Source organism: Astatotilapia calliptera, chromosome 4 (genome assembly GCF_964374335.1).
Source record: "Astatotilapia calliptera chromosome 4, fAstCal68.1, whole genome shotgun sequence".
NCBI classification, from domain to species: Eukaryota; Metazoa; Chordata; class Actinopteri; order Cichliformes; family Cichlidae; genus Astatotilapia; species Astatotilapia calliptera.
The window spans coordinates 27,472,947-27,487,941 of record NC_137425.1 but is presented as its reverse complement, the minus strand read 5'-3'; the positions used below and the strand labels follow the sequence as shown (position 1 = coordinate 27,487,941).

Sequence of the window (14,995 nt, the reverse complement as noted above, 5' to 3'; positions counted from 1 at the left end):
GTGCCTGTTATAATCTCGTTTAAAAGCAAAAAACAATTGGGGAGTAATGCGATGGAGGAAGATGCGTGTAATGTCTTGCCTGTGGAGTCCAGTGGGGAAGACTAAACATTAATCATTTCTCTATTAGTTATTGGGGAAGGAAATACTTTGAGTGTTTTTTGTTACTAACACTATATTTAGTTTAATTCATTTTTTGTGCTAGTTCACTAAAGCAGTTTCCTAATAATAATGAATTACAGTAGTCAAGTTAGAAGTAATGAATTCATTAACTAGCCTTTAAGCATCATTCTGAAACAGGATGTTTCTAATTTTAGAAATACCGCACAAATGACTAAAGGCTTAAAATACGCACTGAAGGACATATCTGGTCAAAAATGACTCCAATATTCACTGTGATATATAATCACAGTGTTACTGGAGGGCAGGGTAATGCCATAAAAGCATCTGGTAAGACATAATGTTTCTAAGATTAGGGCTGAGTACAATAATGTCATTTTATTTGAATTTAGAAGCAGGAAATTAGAGGTTGTGCAGGTCTTTAAGACATGCCTGTACTTTAACTAAACGATTTATATCATCTGGCTTAATGAATAGATAAAACTGGGTATAGAAATTAAAATGTATGGAGTGTTTTCTAGTAATATTGCCTAAGAGAAGCATATATAATGTTCAAAAGAAACTTTGTTTTGAGAAAAAAATAAGGTGAAAGAGCTGCGTTTAACATTGCAAGTATGTTTCATGTGTTTCATCACACTTATACTTTATATAATTTAGCCTACAACTCAAGACACATGAGTAGAAACACACACATATTCATTTTATTGTGTTGGGAAAAAAATATTCCAATATTCTTCTTTTTCCTCAGGTACATCATCCCAGAGCAGCTCCCCGGCCTCCAGCACCCCTAACTCACCTGCAACCACTCACCACATGAGACCCAGCTCCCTACATGGGCTGTCTCCCAAACTTCACCGGCAGTACCGCTCGGCTCGCTGCAAATCTGCTGGCAACATCCCATTGTCTCCCCTGGCTCACACCCCGTCCCCGACCACCTCCTCTCCTCCACCTCTCACTGGGCACACGGTAGGGAGCTCCAATACCACGCAGATGTTTCCTGCCAAGCTGCACTCCTCACCTCCTGTTGCCCGCCCACGTCCCAAGAGTGCGGAGCCACCCAGGTCCCCTTTGCTGCAGCGGGTGCAGTCTGCAGAGAAGCTAGGAGCACAGATTTTGCCTTCTTCATCATCATCATCGCCCTCTCCTCTGACAGGGGGGGTGTCATTACGCAAGCATAGCCTGGAGGTGACACACGGGGACTACAGGAGAGAGTCCTTCCACTGTGAGCACAGTCTACAAAGTCTGCTAGAGATGGAAGGAGAGAACGGACCCGCTCCCCCATCTCCTTCATCATCATCCTCCCCCTCTCCTCCTATGGGAGGGGAGGTTGGAGGCCTAAAGCCTGTGAGACGTCTGGGAAGGCAGGAATCGCCACTCAGCCGTGACACACTCTTAACAGCAAGAGAGAAAGAAGTCCAAACCACAGAGTCTGAGCTTGCTGGGTCACAAACTGAGAGTGCAGCTTCTAAAGCAGAGTCTAAGATGAGCGTCGTTGACACATGTAAAACGTTACTTCCTGCTGAGGTTGCAAAGAGTCATGGATGTGGAGCTGCAGTTGAAATCAAGTCCAGTGCTTCATCTTCAGAGGTTAAGCCTGGTTCTGGCATCAAAGCTCCAAGTTCAAGCCTTTCCGGTTCTGAGGCAGCAACTTTTAAGAGTAAACCCAGCGAAAAAATGTCTCCTTCAGGCACATCAAAGGGCCTGCTAAAGCAAGACTCCAAGCAGCAAAGTGCACAAACAGATAGTGGACCTGCAACAAAAGCTCAGGAGAAGACTGAGGAGAAGGCAAAAGGCCCTTTAGCTGCACACAAAGGGACCTTTCAGAAAGCACCTACAGAGCAGCTCAAGCAGCGTAAAGGTACAGACACGATAGAGAAAGGAGCAAGCTATAAAGCTAGTGATACCACCAAGCTCAAAGGACCTACACCTGTAATTCCAAACCAGGGTCAAGCCCACGCTGCAGCCAGATGCAAAGAGGAGAAGCCAACAAACAGAGGAGTCAAGGAGGAGAGGCAACACCTGGAGGTCCTGGAGGAGAACCCCATGTCGCCTCCCTCGAATGCAGCCTCACCCGCCTCGAGCAAGTCACGGCCCATGTCTCCAGGGGATAAAGCCAGCTTCGTTACCCAGCTCACAAGCGTGGCCAAAACAGTCCTCGGGCCTATGAAGGGGGGATCACAAGAGGGAGGCAAGGTAAAAGACATATCCAAGTCTGGCGAGGAGAAGCGGGGAAGCGCTGCAGGAAAAGGAGAAGCTTCGTCTGGCAGTCTCCGCCGGGGGGCTCAGACAGCAGCCAGCACTATCCAATCTGATAAAGGAAACATTCGCAGCTCTAAGCATCACTCGTGATAAGAGCTTCAGAGGGAGTGTGATTGTCCCATGCAATGCCTTTTTAACTGTAGCATCAAGCTAACATATCATGAATTTACACGAAATGTAAATGGAGAGACATGCTGAAAAAAAGACCAAAAAAGATGACAGAACAAAGTTGCATCAGCTGACTCCTGCTGGAAAACATGTGCACATGGTGTCCTAATGTAGACCTGTGTATGTACTGTATGTTCATCACATTATGTTGTATATAGTACAAACAAATGCATATGTCTGAATGCATGTCTAACACTGTACATGGGAAATGAAAGAATATTTAAAAAAATTAAAATTATACAGCAGACCTTAAGGTAGAGAACACTGTGAACAACTTTTCAACTGAACACAGCCACATGCGCAGACAGGTCGGAGTCTGTTATCCTTGTATGGGGGTCCAGTAGTGCCAAAATTATGTTCACGTGTTTGCCGTGTGTGTCGATTTGACATGTGACTAAATATTTTTTATGTCGTTTCAAAGACTTAACTCGTAGCAGAAAGAAAAAACTGTGAAAGACAGAATTGATTTTTTAAATGCTCTTATGTAATAGCATTTTTATTGTGAGTCAGCTCCACAATATGTTGAAGATTACTTTCTGTTATGGATCTCAGGCTCTGGAACAATCTGTGTAAGGTCCTTCCAAACAGCTGATAATTTTAAATAACTTTTAGAGACCCAACAAATTGTGTTTGCTTTTAGTCAAATTTGAGGCGTTACATAGTTTTTGTCAAGTCTCCTGTGAAAAATTTCTTACTGCTTGTTTACTCGGTTGCTGTTTGTTTCTATTTGTGAATTTTGATCAATTTATTTTTTACACTTGGGTTTACATTTCATGTTATTTATTTATTTATTTTAAATTAATTTTGCCTTTCATTTATGCTTTTCTTTTAATATTTAAACAGTTTTTAAACATCTCCTATTTCTTTGCTTTTAGAAACTCTTGGGTTTATTTTGCAGTTTGCTTTAGGTCATTATCCAGCTGCACCGTGAAGAGCTGTCTGATCAGTTTTGCAGTGTTTGTCTGAAACCGAGCAGAAAGCATGTTCCTGTACACTTCACTAAATGCATCCTGCTGCTTCTTTCAACGGTCACATCATCAATAAACACTAGTGCCTCAGTTCCACTGACAGCTAAACATGTCCATGCCATAACACTGCCTCCACCATGTTTGACGGATGATGCGGTGTGCTTCAGATCAGAAGCTGTTTCTCTTTTTCTCCTTATTTTTCTTTATTGATTATTCTGATCCTTCTGTATTTCATATTTGTAGGCTTTGACAACCTTCACAAAAGGGTTCCTAGAAAAGAAATCTGCAATCATTCACTTCACTTGTGTTTGAAAATGTCCCAAAAGCTTATGGAGCTAACTGTATGCTGGTTTCTACGTTTTGTATTTCTGCCCTGGACTGTTTCAAACATAACTTGACATGTTAAGCAGACATAAGCAGTGAGCATGTGAACATAATTTTGGCACACATGCCTCATTTAAATGGGCATTACATTACATCGGCTATATCATTTAGTTCAGTATGACACGAACTGTATTTTCTTTAGTCTTTAGTTACTAAAAGGGATCAGACACAGAAAGGTTTTTCATATGTCGTGCACTGGGGGGTCAAACAATCCTGAACTCTGGACCAAGATACTGGAATGGGGATCAGCTTGTTTGTTCCAGATGTGTTTAAGGGCTGGATTTTGAGACACTGGTGAGGTGATCTTGCACTGGGACGCTATGCAATGTGTTAATGATGTGAGTTTTTCTCTGTGTGTGTCCTCAATATTACATTTACATTGTGCTCTAGATGAGAAAAAATAAGGGGAAAGGGTTGCAATAAGTCAAGCATTTGGTTTAAATAGCTGTCTCTGCTAGTCATAGTGAAATGTGCAATTACATATTTTAACCTATTAAGTGAATATATAAGTGTGCTCAGAGTGTGGTATGGAGATAAAGTGGAGACAGAAGCGTAATGAAAGTACAACTTAGAGGAGATTTTGCGGTTTCACTCGCTCTTTGTTATTTATGCAGAAGTACAGTTTATAGTGTAATAGGTGTGAAGGAAAGTGCCAGTGTTTTCATTTAGGGATAATGTGATGTTTTTGTTGGTTTTTGTACTTAAATGTGTAACAATATGCAATCCAAAAGTGCCCAGTTCCATAAAACTGAGCATCCTCGTCAGTGAAACCGTAGTAGGTTGTACACAGGAGTAGATCTGTCAAGAGGATTTTAGTGTTAAGGTGATGTTTATTGTTGTGTGTTCAAGTGATCTTGATAGATTCTGGACTCCAGGTCCAAGACCTGGTTTAGACTGCCACCTTGTGGATGAACTAACTTGACACCAGAGGACCTGAGGTACACAAAAAAACTAGTGAACATTTAATGAGCAGTCTATCTTCTGCCTGTGGATCTTTCTAACCCACACATTATAGTTCTGATTGATTAATGATGAACATCTTTGAATCAGATTTATATGACGTTTAGATGTTTAGACATTAAACAGTGGTGGTTTATGTGTGATGTGAGGAAAAAAATGCACTTTATGTTGTGTCAAACTTTTTATTTTTTCTTATATTTTTTTCTATTTGTTGTATTTAGTAACTTTGTATTTATTTCAAATTCTGATTTACTACTAATATTAGTTCATGTTCTGACGCTGATTACGCTTAGAATGAGAAATTTACCAAATCTATGTGGCTAGCCCATCCTGTGCAGTTTTGACTAGTCTTTCTGTTAAGTCGGAAGCTGTGATGTTGCTGTCACATCTATTTTTGTCCAAGTGTTAGGCGTGTTTACGAGAACTTTGCTTTCTCAGACTATTGTTGTCCATTACATTGTTACATACCTAATAGCCACTGTCGTAAAAAAACAATGCAAAAACAAACAAACTAAAAAAAATAAAAAATAAAATAAAAAAAAAAGCCTATAGTGCAGAATAAAATGCAAAAAATACTTCCTTTGTCTCACTTTTTGAGTCTAACATGAACGTCCGCCCTGAGAGTCGGGTCTCACTGTTATTGGTCCTCCGTTGGCCAATCACAGGAGTGACAACACGTGACCTGTATAAACAGGAAGTGAGCGCAACTTCACTTGACTGCTGCTGTTCGAAGACCGAGCAAAACTGAGCCCAACAAAACGAAAACAGACCGGCACACTTCATTCACATTTGTTCACGGACTCATTCTTATCACCGGAGGTAGAATGACACTACCGAAATGATGGTAAAATGTATTTTTTTATATGTTAATTCGCTTAATTTTGTTTGACAGAGGTGTCACTGGTGTATTCACACAGCGCTGTAGTTTACTGTAAACTAGTTTGATTCCGTGCCACTCGCCTATGGAAGGTAACGTTACAATTTAAGTATTCGAACTTAAAGACTTAATGCTTCTTTAAAATTAAAAAACAAAACACGTGAGCACATCATAATAAGCTGTTCAGTATTAAACCAGTTTCCCAAGCTTTACCGGACTTCTGAAATATTTCAATTGTGAGACGTTTGAACTGAACGACCGAAGAGAGAGACTACTAACTAAAACTCGTAGATCATGGTTAAACTTTTACATCATGCGGGCCAAATACAGCTCACTTTGACCTTAAGTGGGCCAGACCAGTGAAACTTCCCTTTCTCTGAGTGCAAAGACATTTAACTAGACATTTAATCCCCGAGATGCCCATGATTTAAGAAAAAAAAGGTGCAATTTAACAGGATGTATGTCTCAGTTGTTTTGTTCATTTACAGAAAATACAAAACACAAAAAAACAAGACATCTATAGTAGATACTGAAAAACGGTATATTTTCTCTTATTTAATTGTTTGCTTAACTACTTTGGTATAGCATGAAAGGCATTGTGGGGGAGCGGGGTGTCTTTTGTCAGTAATATCAAACGTAAAACTCATGAAAATACAATTAAAAGTCCAAAATCCATGCACTTTTTCACATTGTTCAAAGGTGTCCAGTTACCTGGACTGGAGCCTCTTGTGGGTTGATTCTGGCCCCTGGGCCTTATGTTTGATGTCCCTTTTTTAAATGGTTCCGTTTGAAACTAACTGTGAAATACACACATTCAACTGAAATATAGAAGGTTAAGAGGTCAAAATAATTACCCTTTTTTCAGTTGAGCATTGTGTTGTTTCCTTTCCTACATCATTTTTATCTCAAGTTTTATCTTGTTCCCCATCTAAGGAGGCCCTTAGCCTGAACTGGAGAGGCACAAAACTAAGCTACTGATCTGTTTATGAAGTTCTGCTAACAGCAGCAACTTGGTCTCATCAACTCATTGATTAACAAATTAACATTAGTATTAACAAACTCATACAGCCAGTTCCACGGACATAGATTAAGCCTACTCCCAGAGTAAAAGAAAAATCAAGGATGATCTCCACTGAGGGGGGAAAAATAAGCTTTTAGTGTAAGGCTAGGCTGGAAAACTGACCCATGATTCAGAACATGAAAATATATCAGTCACTGTGTCAATTTGTGAACAGTACAAGCACATTTGTTTCTGATAATTTACTTCATTTTGCTTGTTGTGCAGATTTTTACACTGTTGTCTTGGGACTTTTACACTGTTTACTCATCTAGCCGCACAAATTGCATGAACATGTAAATGCAGCACTTTGCCAAAAATCCGTTTTCTAAAATTTCAGAGTTAGTGGCCAAATGTTAGTTAAAATAAGAAACCAGCAAGTCTCCTGCTGCAGTTAAATAGGCATATCTGAAATTCCTTGAGTCACAGGGTGCCGTCACGTGCTTCGTGCTTTCTTTTTCCTTACTGACATGGATCATTAATGGCTTTGCTGAGTGTAACATTAGCTTCTGAGATCTGCTAGTAGAGTTTGTGTGTCGCAAGAATGCATCCTATAATTATTGCACATGGGTGCATCATCCATGGCTGATTGCGTCATATGTATGTAACTGGGCTATTATTTTTTTTTTTCTTTGTGTGTAGGCTGCTGTGATGATAATGAGCAATTCTTCTTGCTCCATCGTGGTCATCTCTACATGTTATGAAGCCTAGCACCTCCTCTGCTCAGTTTGTGGGTCAGTCTACTGCTGATGACCTCATGGATGATTGGGTCTTTTTCTCTACTGAATCAGCTGTTTCCCAGGGCCTAGAAGACAGCAGGGATGACCAGGAGGCAGAGGACAAAGGCAGATTCAAAGACAAGTTGGTCTCAGCATGGAACAGCGTCAAATATGGTCAGTTCTTTTTCTGTCAGAGACTGAAAATAAGTGATGTGGTGAGCAGACCTGCTTGTCCTCTTTATTTTTTGAAAGTAAACAGTTACCGTTTTTCCCTTTCAGGCTGGACCTTGAAGCAAAAATCTAAATTTAGCAAGCGCTCTCCTGTGTTCATGCTGGGGAAATCCTATGAGCTCAAAGATGAAGGTGAGGCATTTTGTAGGAGTAGAGCATTTGTCCCGCGTAAACCCTGAAACGATCTGTCATGTGACTGTAAAAGCAAAGGAGAAAATTGTAATTGCGCCTCTGTAATTGTTGCAGTAGATCAACAGCATTTCCGTTGGTGCTTTGCATCGCTCCTGTGGTTTACATACAGACGAGGTTTCCGTCCGCTCCCCGGCTCCTCTCTGACCACCGACAGCGGTTGGGGTTGTGTTCTACGCTCCAGCCAGATGCTGCTGGCACAGGGCCTGCTACTGCATCTGATGTCACCAGGTGATTACACACTGTCCTGCTACAGTATCACATAGTCTGATCAACAAGTGAAAAGACATCCAGAGATTATTTTCATTTTCATTCAAACAGACTGGCTTTACTTGCAGTCAATATTTCTCTGAAATCTAAAGTCAGGTACACTAAACAGTGGGTTCCTCCTTTTTAGGCCTTTTATTGCTGTTTTCAGTTGTTCCTCAATCTGGGGTCTTTGTGCCTTCACTTCTGTCTTTGGCAGGTAAAATTCAGCTCGATTGTTTTGAGTTGCTCAGATGATCGACTCAGCCATTGTTGAGTATTTTATGTCTTTGCCTTTAAACGTTTCTAAAGTATTTTTAACAGTGTGTTTTAGGTCATTGTCCATCTGTGCTATTTAGAAACACTGTCCAGTCAGCTTTGCTGCAGTTGGCTGAATCTCGGAAGAAAGTTTAGCTCTATGCACTTCAGATTTCATCCAGATGCATCTGTCTTCCGTGATCACCCATAAACACTAGTGATCCAGCATCAGTGGAAGCCAAGCATGCAAAACATCATGCTGACTGCTCTGTGGTTTACAAAAGGATGTTGTGTGATTCGGATTACGAGTCTAATTTTAGTCTCATTTCTCCAAAACATGAAGAATCAGTTCATTCATGCTGCCTCCTGCAGAAAGTTCTTTACTTGGCTGTGTGGCCTAAAGAAGTTTTGCTTTGTCCTGAAATGATGCTCCATCATTTTTGCTTCTTTTTTAATGCTAGGAAAGTTGTACTTATGTATTTCGTCACGATGTAAATGTTGATTTGATTCATACTATTTGTGCGGTCTTTCTGGTTCATTTGTTTTTGGATGGACTGTTTGCTTAACTTGCACTGGAATCTCCTTTGACTGTTTAGTATGTTGGGGTTCACAGTTTTAGCAGCTTTCATGCCATGATGGGAATCACCTGCTGACATTAATCTACTAAACTGGTAAAGCACCATGACGCAGCCTTAGATTTAATTGTCCAGTTACATTTGAGCACCTGCAAATGGGAAACGGTGCATAAAAGTGACGGCAATTCCTCTGAAATAAATGCTATACGCTTATTTCACAGTTTAACTCTGTTCTACTATAGTGAGCTATAGGAAATTAAACAAAGTTGTCTGTGTACACAACGAGCTATTTTTCATTTGCCCCATCTTTAGAAGTTGTTACAGAATTTTAAATCGCATCAAATTAAACACAACAAATAATGAACATACAGTAGGTAGAATGGTATATAGCTCAATAACATTTTACAGTATGGCAAAACAAATATCTTAAGAAAAAACTCATCTGAAAAAAAATCATTTTGCCACAGATGAGAACAGTGGAAAACTGCATTTTACTTCTCAGTGAAACAAATATACAAACTCTTCAATAACGACTGTCTTTTTTTAAGGTTGCACCTGGTCTGGGAACCAACGTGTTGTCAAAGATGACATGGACCTGATGCACTCTGTGAACGATGGATTTAGTTCGAGTGAAAGGGAAAGCAAGAGAAGTCGACATTTGAGCTGGGGGTCCATCCTGGATAGACCCGTGGAGAGTACACACAGAAGGATTTTACGCTGGTTTGCAGACAACCCCACAGCTCCCTTTGGCATACATCGGCTTGTAGAACTGGGCAAAAGCTCAGGGAAGAAGGCTGGGGACTGGTATGGTCCGTCCATTGCGGCACATATCCTCCGGTGAGACTTAAATTGATGATGCAAGAGAGCAGCCGAACTAAAAAGTTTATCGTCTCTAACAGTGAAGGTCATTCTGTTTCAGGAAAGCTGTGGAAGCTGCAGTAGTGGACCTTCCCAATCTAGTTGTGTATGTAGCACAAGATTGCACCAGTGAGTGTTATCTTTATAGTGTTTGCAACACAACATATTTTATTTTTTAAGAAGAGGAGATTGTGGATAAACTCTTTTAAAAAAAGTTGATTCTTTTTTCTTTTCTTTTTTTTAAAGAAAATGTGGGTTTTTGTTGTTTGTTTTTTAAGAGCTTAAATTGGTGTTGAAAAGATTCAATGAGTCAAATGGACTTTAGATGTCTCTTTCCTTCTTTGTTCAGTCTACCTGCAGGATGTGAGGAAGTTGTGCGAACGGCCTCTCCCTCAGCACTGGAAATCTGTCCTCATCCTGGTTCCTGTGCGTCTTGGCGGGCAAGATCTCAATCCGTCCTACATCACCAGTGTCAAAGTACAGAACCAGTATTTTTACGTAATGTAATCTGGGTGCCTTACTGAACTTAGAGATATGTCTCTAAGGCTTTTGTTTGTGAATATTTTCAGGGAGGGGGGGTTTGTTTTTGTTTTTTTTTGTTTAAGGAAAACTGGATCTCTGAATGGGAAAAATTCAGCCGTTCCTTTTGTCTTTCAACAGAAACTCTTGATGTTGGAGTGCTGCATCGGGATCATTGGCGGCAAACCAAAGCACTCTTTGTTCTTTGTTGGCTTCCAGGGTAAGCCGAGTAAATTGTGTGTTATGATTGTGTTGAGCCATTTCATGTCCGTCCTTACATTTTCTTTCTTCCTCTGGCACGTTTGTACATAAGATGACCATCTGCTGTACTTGGACCCTCACTACTGTCAGCCCACAGTGGATGTAACAAATAACTTTCCCTTGGAGGTATGAGCAACCATTTCTCTTCTTCTTTCTGGCTTTCTGTTTTGTTTCCTCTTGTGATCACTTTTAAGTAAGGTGAGACATGCCACCACAGCTCCACAGTACCTCTTTTCCACTGACTCAGGCCTCTGCTTGTGCCAAAGTCAAATGGATTCGAAACATTTCTGTTGAAAAATAAATAAAAGTTGTGTTTCAGATTACTTTGCTATGTATTGTTTGCCTGTGGAACTTTTCAAAATCTAGGCTGGTTTTTAAAAGGGTAACAAGTAGAACTGGCTCAGCAACTTTGCAGAACACCAGGTGTAAGATGAACCCTCAAATTACTCCTTCATCAGTATCACTGCGTTTTCCTTATAGGTCATTTGAATTAATTTTAACCCGGAACACTGTATGAAATATTTTTAAAATGTATATGTCTTTGAATAAAAACCATTCAATTATGACTTTTTAGAGGTTTTTCCATAGTATAGTTGTTCATATGTTTACCTGGCAAGCAAAATATTGCACTTTTAATTCCAGTCAGAGACACAAATACCTTCAGGGATTTGTCAGGTAAAAACCCAACATGTGGCGCTACTTGCTGTAGCGACCCATTGTGACAAGGGCGAATTTAAAACTAGCACTTAGATGCTGAGCTTTTAGTGAGCAAGGACTAAAACTGAGTAAAAATAAAAGCACGAAGATGGACAACAGGGATGAGGTTGGGTTCAAGTCGGTGTTCGCAGACTGAAAGGCATGCCACCTTGGGGTTATAACGACGCAGTGATGTTAAATATTCTTTTTCTTTTAATTAATGCAATATACAAACACTTCAGGGCTCTTGAAGAGAAGAAGAGCCATACCCTGGTGTTGAGACAAGAAATGGACGACTAAATAAATGATAATAAAACAGAAGCACATGTGAGTCCTTCAAAGAAATCTAGAAAATATTTTGAGAACTTTCTTCCGTCCACTTGAACTTTGCGTGTTTTGATTTATGCAAAAAATATTGTGCTTGCATAAATCAGATTAATTACCAGTCCAGTTACCCCAGTTTTCACTCACATACTCATAGTGAGCAAACGTATTATTCCGAGTGAAGCCAGTTTTAAAAATCATTCCAAAATTCATATTCATGTTTTACATTGAAAGAAGAAAACATGTTCCACAATTTCTGTCTTCATAACACTGGATAAGACTGATATATCTATACCCTTTTTAAAAATTAAAAAAATGTAATTTTATTATATTTTTTTTGCATCACACTCGCTATATAGATCATATTTGCTTTTCAGTTTACCCGGGTTGTACTTTGTTGACAAAAAGTTTATTATTAACTTGTTAGAGTCGGATATCTTTCAGTCAGTGGCCTCGATTCTGACACAATCAGAATCAGTTGAATTCTTTTAACTTTCTTCCATATCTTGGGCCATGCTGGGTTGGCGCTTAACCGTTTCTCTTCTCCTTTTAGTTAACGTCTCTACTTACATCCTTGCTAGCATGTTTTCATGCACTCTCGGTATATGGACTGGATGCCCATTTTGTCTATGAAGTAATGACTTCTGTTAAAACCTGGCAGCTGCAGTAGCACCACATGGTGTACAAATATCCACGTGTTTGTTGAATCGTCAGTGTGAGACGTTTTGAGGTTTCTCCTCTGAGCCTAATGAGATTTTTTGTGTGATCCCATTTCTGTCCCCACTGCTTGCAGTCGTTTCACTGTAAGAATCCCAGGAAAATGCCTTTCTCTCGCATGGACCCCAGCTGCACCATCGGATTTTATGCAAAAGGACAAATGGAGTTTGAGTCGTTGTGCGCAAGTGTTAATGAGGTATGTGCATGGATCATTTGGGCTTCTGTTCCAGGAGCCTTTTATTACATGAAATATAATTTGTGTTAGACCTGATCTATATTTGTTTTGTCCTTTTTTTTTACAAAACAAAAAAATGATCAAGTTAATTTGAAGGAATTATTCTACTCTCCACTGACTGCTTATTGTTATTAGTTCTAGTTCACCTTCTGTCTCCCACAGGCTGTGTCAGCATCTGCAGAGACATATCCCATGTTTATATTTGAAGAAGGAAAAACACGGGAGGAAGCGAGAGCAAACACGCCCACGCACAGCGTCACCTTCCTACAGAGGAAGACCCAACTGGGAAGAGTCGATACAAACAACAGCATGGATGAGTTTGTTCTATTGTAAACATAAAAAGATCATCTCTGCCCTGATGGAGGTCCTTCACTGAATTTTCAACATAGCATTTTGCACCTTTTGGAAATTACTGAGCATAAGAACATTGTCCTCATCATTCACACACAGTGAGGTAGATGGACTCCTAAGTAGTTTCATGGGAAGTGTTTATGCATCAGTACTGAGAATTTTATATTTTATTGCAGTTTGTATTTATTTTTTTTTATGTTTTAGAGGTAAATGCTTTAATAATTTCATCAACTCTCGTCATTCTAATTGACTTGAGATTGGCCAAATATCCATGAGGTCATGGCCCTGTGTGCTACACTTCAAGTCGACTGTGATTGATTTCGCACAAGTGAATAGATTAATTTTTTCTTGAATGGGTTTTAAAAAGTTACTCTCACTGGAAAATGACGATTTACTGAAAATGTTACAGGTTGGCTGGTTTTTTGCTGTCTAAATAAACAGATTAGGAATGACAAAATTAATTTATGAAAAAGAAATAAGTATTCACTGTAGTGCACTCTTACTTTAACTACTGCATTTCCTGTTGGTACTGACCTTATGAAAACATCAGGCTTGATTGAGAAGAGGAGCGAGAACAAAAAAAAAAAAAAGATTGCCATGAAAGAATAATTGTTTTCAGTCTCAGTGATGATTATATAGTTCAGTTCACAACGATGGTCAACTCATGGAGCTTTAAAATGTAATATATTACCCCACAATAAGAGAGACCTACAATGATATGACCATCCTTGATAAGCAACTGGTTAGTGATGGTACGGAGGTAAAACTCCCCTTTAACAGGAAGAAGCTTCCCACAGAACCAGGATCATCTTGGGGCAGCCATCTGAAACAACCATGTTTGGTCAGGGGGAAGAGAGTGTTTTGGTCAAAAGGAGGAAAAAATGTCTGCATGTCAGGATGTATCTGATTAATGTGTTTTTGTCCCCCTCATCTTTTCTAAGCAGCCATCGTGACAATGTTGACTCAGTCCCTTGCATGTAATACAATACAAACGGTACTAAAGTTCAGGTAGTAATGGTTGCTCAGAATCCTTGCTGTTTTTCAGTTTGCTTCCCCTGTATGTGATAACCCAGGTCATCAGTCTTCCGGAGGGGGCCTCCAGTTCCCTCAGGTGGCACCTTTACTAGCCACAAATTTCCATTTCAGTCTGTCCTGGAAGGTCTCAGGAGAGCAGAGCATACCTGTGCTGCCTTCTCCAAGAACTTGGAGAAAAACCTAGCCAACACATTGATTCTGTCCTTCAGTAAAAAGGAGCATGTGTTGATGTGAACGTAGGCCATTTCTTGGTTCAGCTTCAACTGCACCCCAATGAGTGCATGAGGCTTAAAATAAAATAAAACACTTTTGTATTGATTATGTTATAGTTGAAATAATGGATATTTATGGATTCTGATGCAGTCTTCTCTTACTTTACAGTGACTGCATGGATGTTTGACAAAAAGACAAGTTATATTTGGGTATAGTTTGTACAGCTGCAAAGAGTGAAACTACACCAAAGTGGGGGAGTTAAAACAGAGCGGTAACCTCAAGATCCCTGTAAAACCTACCACGTGGTTAGCTCTAGTCTTTTTGGCCAACCAGTGAGACTCATCCCTCAGAAGTCCAACCTGACTCTTACTTTGGGTGTTTCCCTTTTACTACCATACCGAGCACCTTAGCATGGGATTGTGTCCAATCCAGCTTAAGGACACAGTCATGACCTCATGTTCCTTAAGTTCCTCAGTCACATGTCAGCTAGGTTCCACCATGTGACAGTAAATATTCTTCTTGATTATGCTAAAAAGATTGATGAGCAGTTGAAATATTTTTAAGCTCATAAGTATGATTTAGAATAATGACAACAAATAATATTAAGGTAAATTAAAAGTAGATGGTCCCTACATAAAGCAGAAGAGCATGGTCGTGCTTTATCTAAATAATGTATGGTATATTCAAATTATTTAGAGTACAACTATTTTATTCATCTTAATATATAGTTTGACCCAATACAATTGTCTTTACAGCATTTTAGAGGTTCACATGCCTT

At 39.7% G+C, this 14,995-nt stretch overlaps 2 protein-coding genes across 3 annotated transcripts in view; both read left to right on the top strand.

Moving 5' to 3' along the window:
- LOC113021230 (microtubule-associated serine/threonine-protein kinase 1-like) overlaps nt 1-5,431 on the top strand; it is a 57,413-nt gene extending 51,982 nt beyond the window's left edge. Inside the window, exon 27 of the mRNA XM_026165764.2 lies at nt 866-5,431. Coding sequence (XP_026021549.1) covers nt 866-2,466 — 1,601 coding nt within the window. The 3' untranslated portion in view covers nt 2,467-5,431. The remainder of the gene's footprint in view (nt 1-865) is intronic.
- Nucleotides 5,432-5,546: 115 nt separating this feature from the next.
- Nucleotides 5,547-13,430, top strand: LOC113021251 (cysteine protease atg4da-like). 2 transcript variants are annotated; one of them, XM_026165807.2, is made up of 11 exons: nt 5,547-5,700; nt 7,433-7,683; nt 7,789-7,872; nt 7,990-8,160; nt 9,557-9,845; nt 9,928-9,995; nt 10,216-10,343; nt 10,527-10,605; nt 10,699-10,772; nt 12,460-12,579; nt 12,781-13,430. In XM_026165807.2, exons 2-11 carry the CDS (start codon nt 7,491-7,493, stop codon nt 12,949-12,951), a joined length of 1,377 nt encoding a protein of 458 aa, XP_026021592.1. In that variant the 5' UTR covers nt 5,547-5,700; nt 7,433-7,490; the 3' UTR covers nt 12,952-13,430. The 2 variants fall into 2 exon arrangements, with proteins under 2 accessions (XP_026021592.1, XP_026021591.1); XM_026165806.2 differs by having other exon boundaries at nt 7,987-8,160.
- Nucleotides 13,431-14,995: the final 1,565 nt, after the last annotated feature.

What these genes read in the sequence shown, in the direction of transcription:
- LOC113021251 (XM_026165806.2), top strand. Translation starts at nt 7,491, where the DNA reads ATGAAGCCTAGCACCTCCTCTGCTCAGTTTGTGGGTCAGTCTACTGCT. An exon ending in CTATGAGCTCAAAGATGAAG is followed by an intron (nt 7,873 to 7,986) that starts GTGAGGCATTTT and finishes TAATTGTTGCAG; the next exon opens with TAGATCAACAGCATTTCCGT. An exon ending in ACTGCATCTGATGTCACCAG is followed by an intron (nt 8,161 to 9,556) that starts GTGATTACACAC and finishes TCTTTTTTTAAG; the next exon opens with GTTGCACCTGGTCTGGGAAC.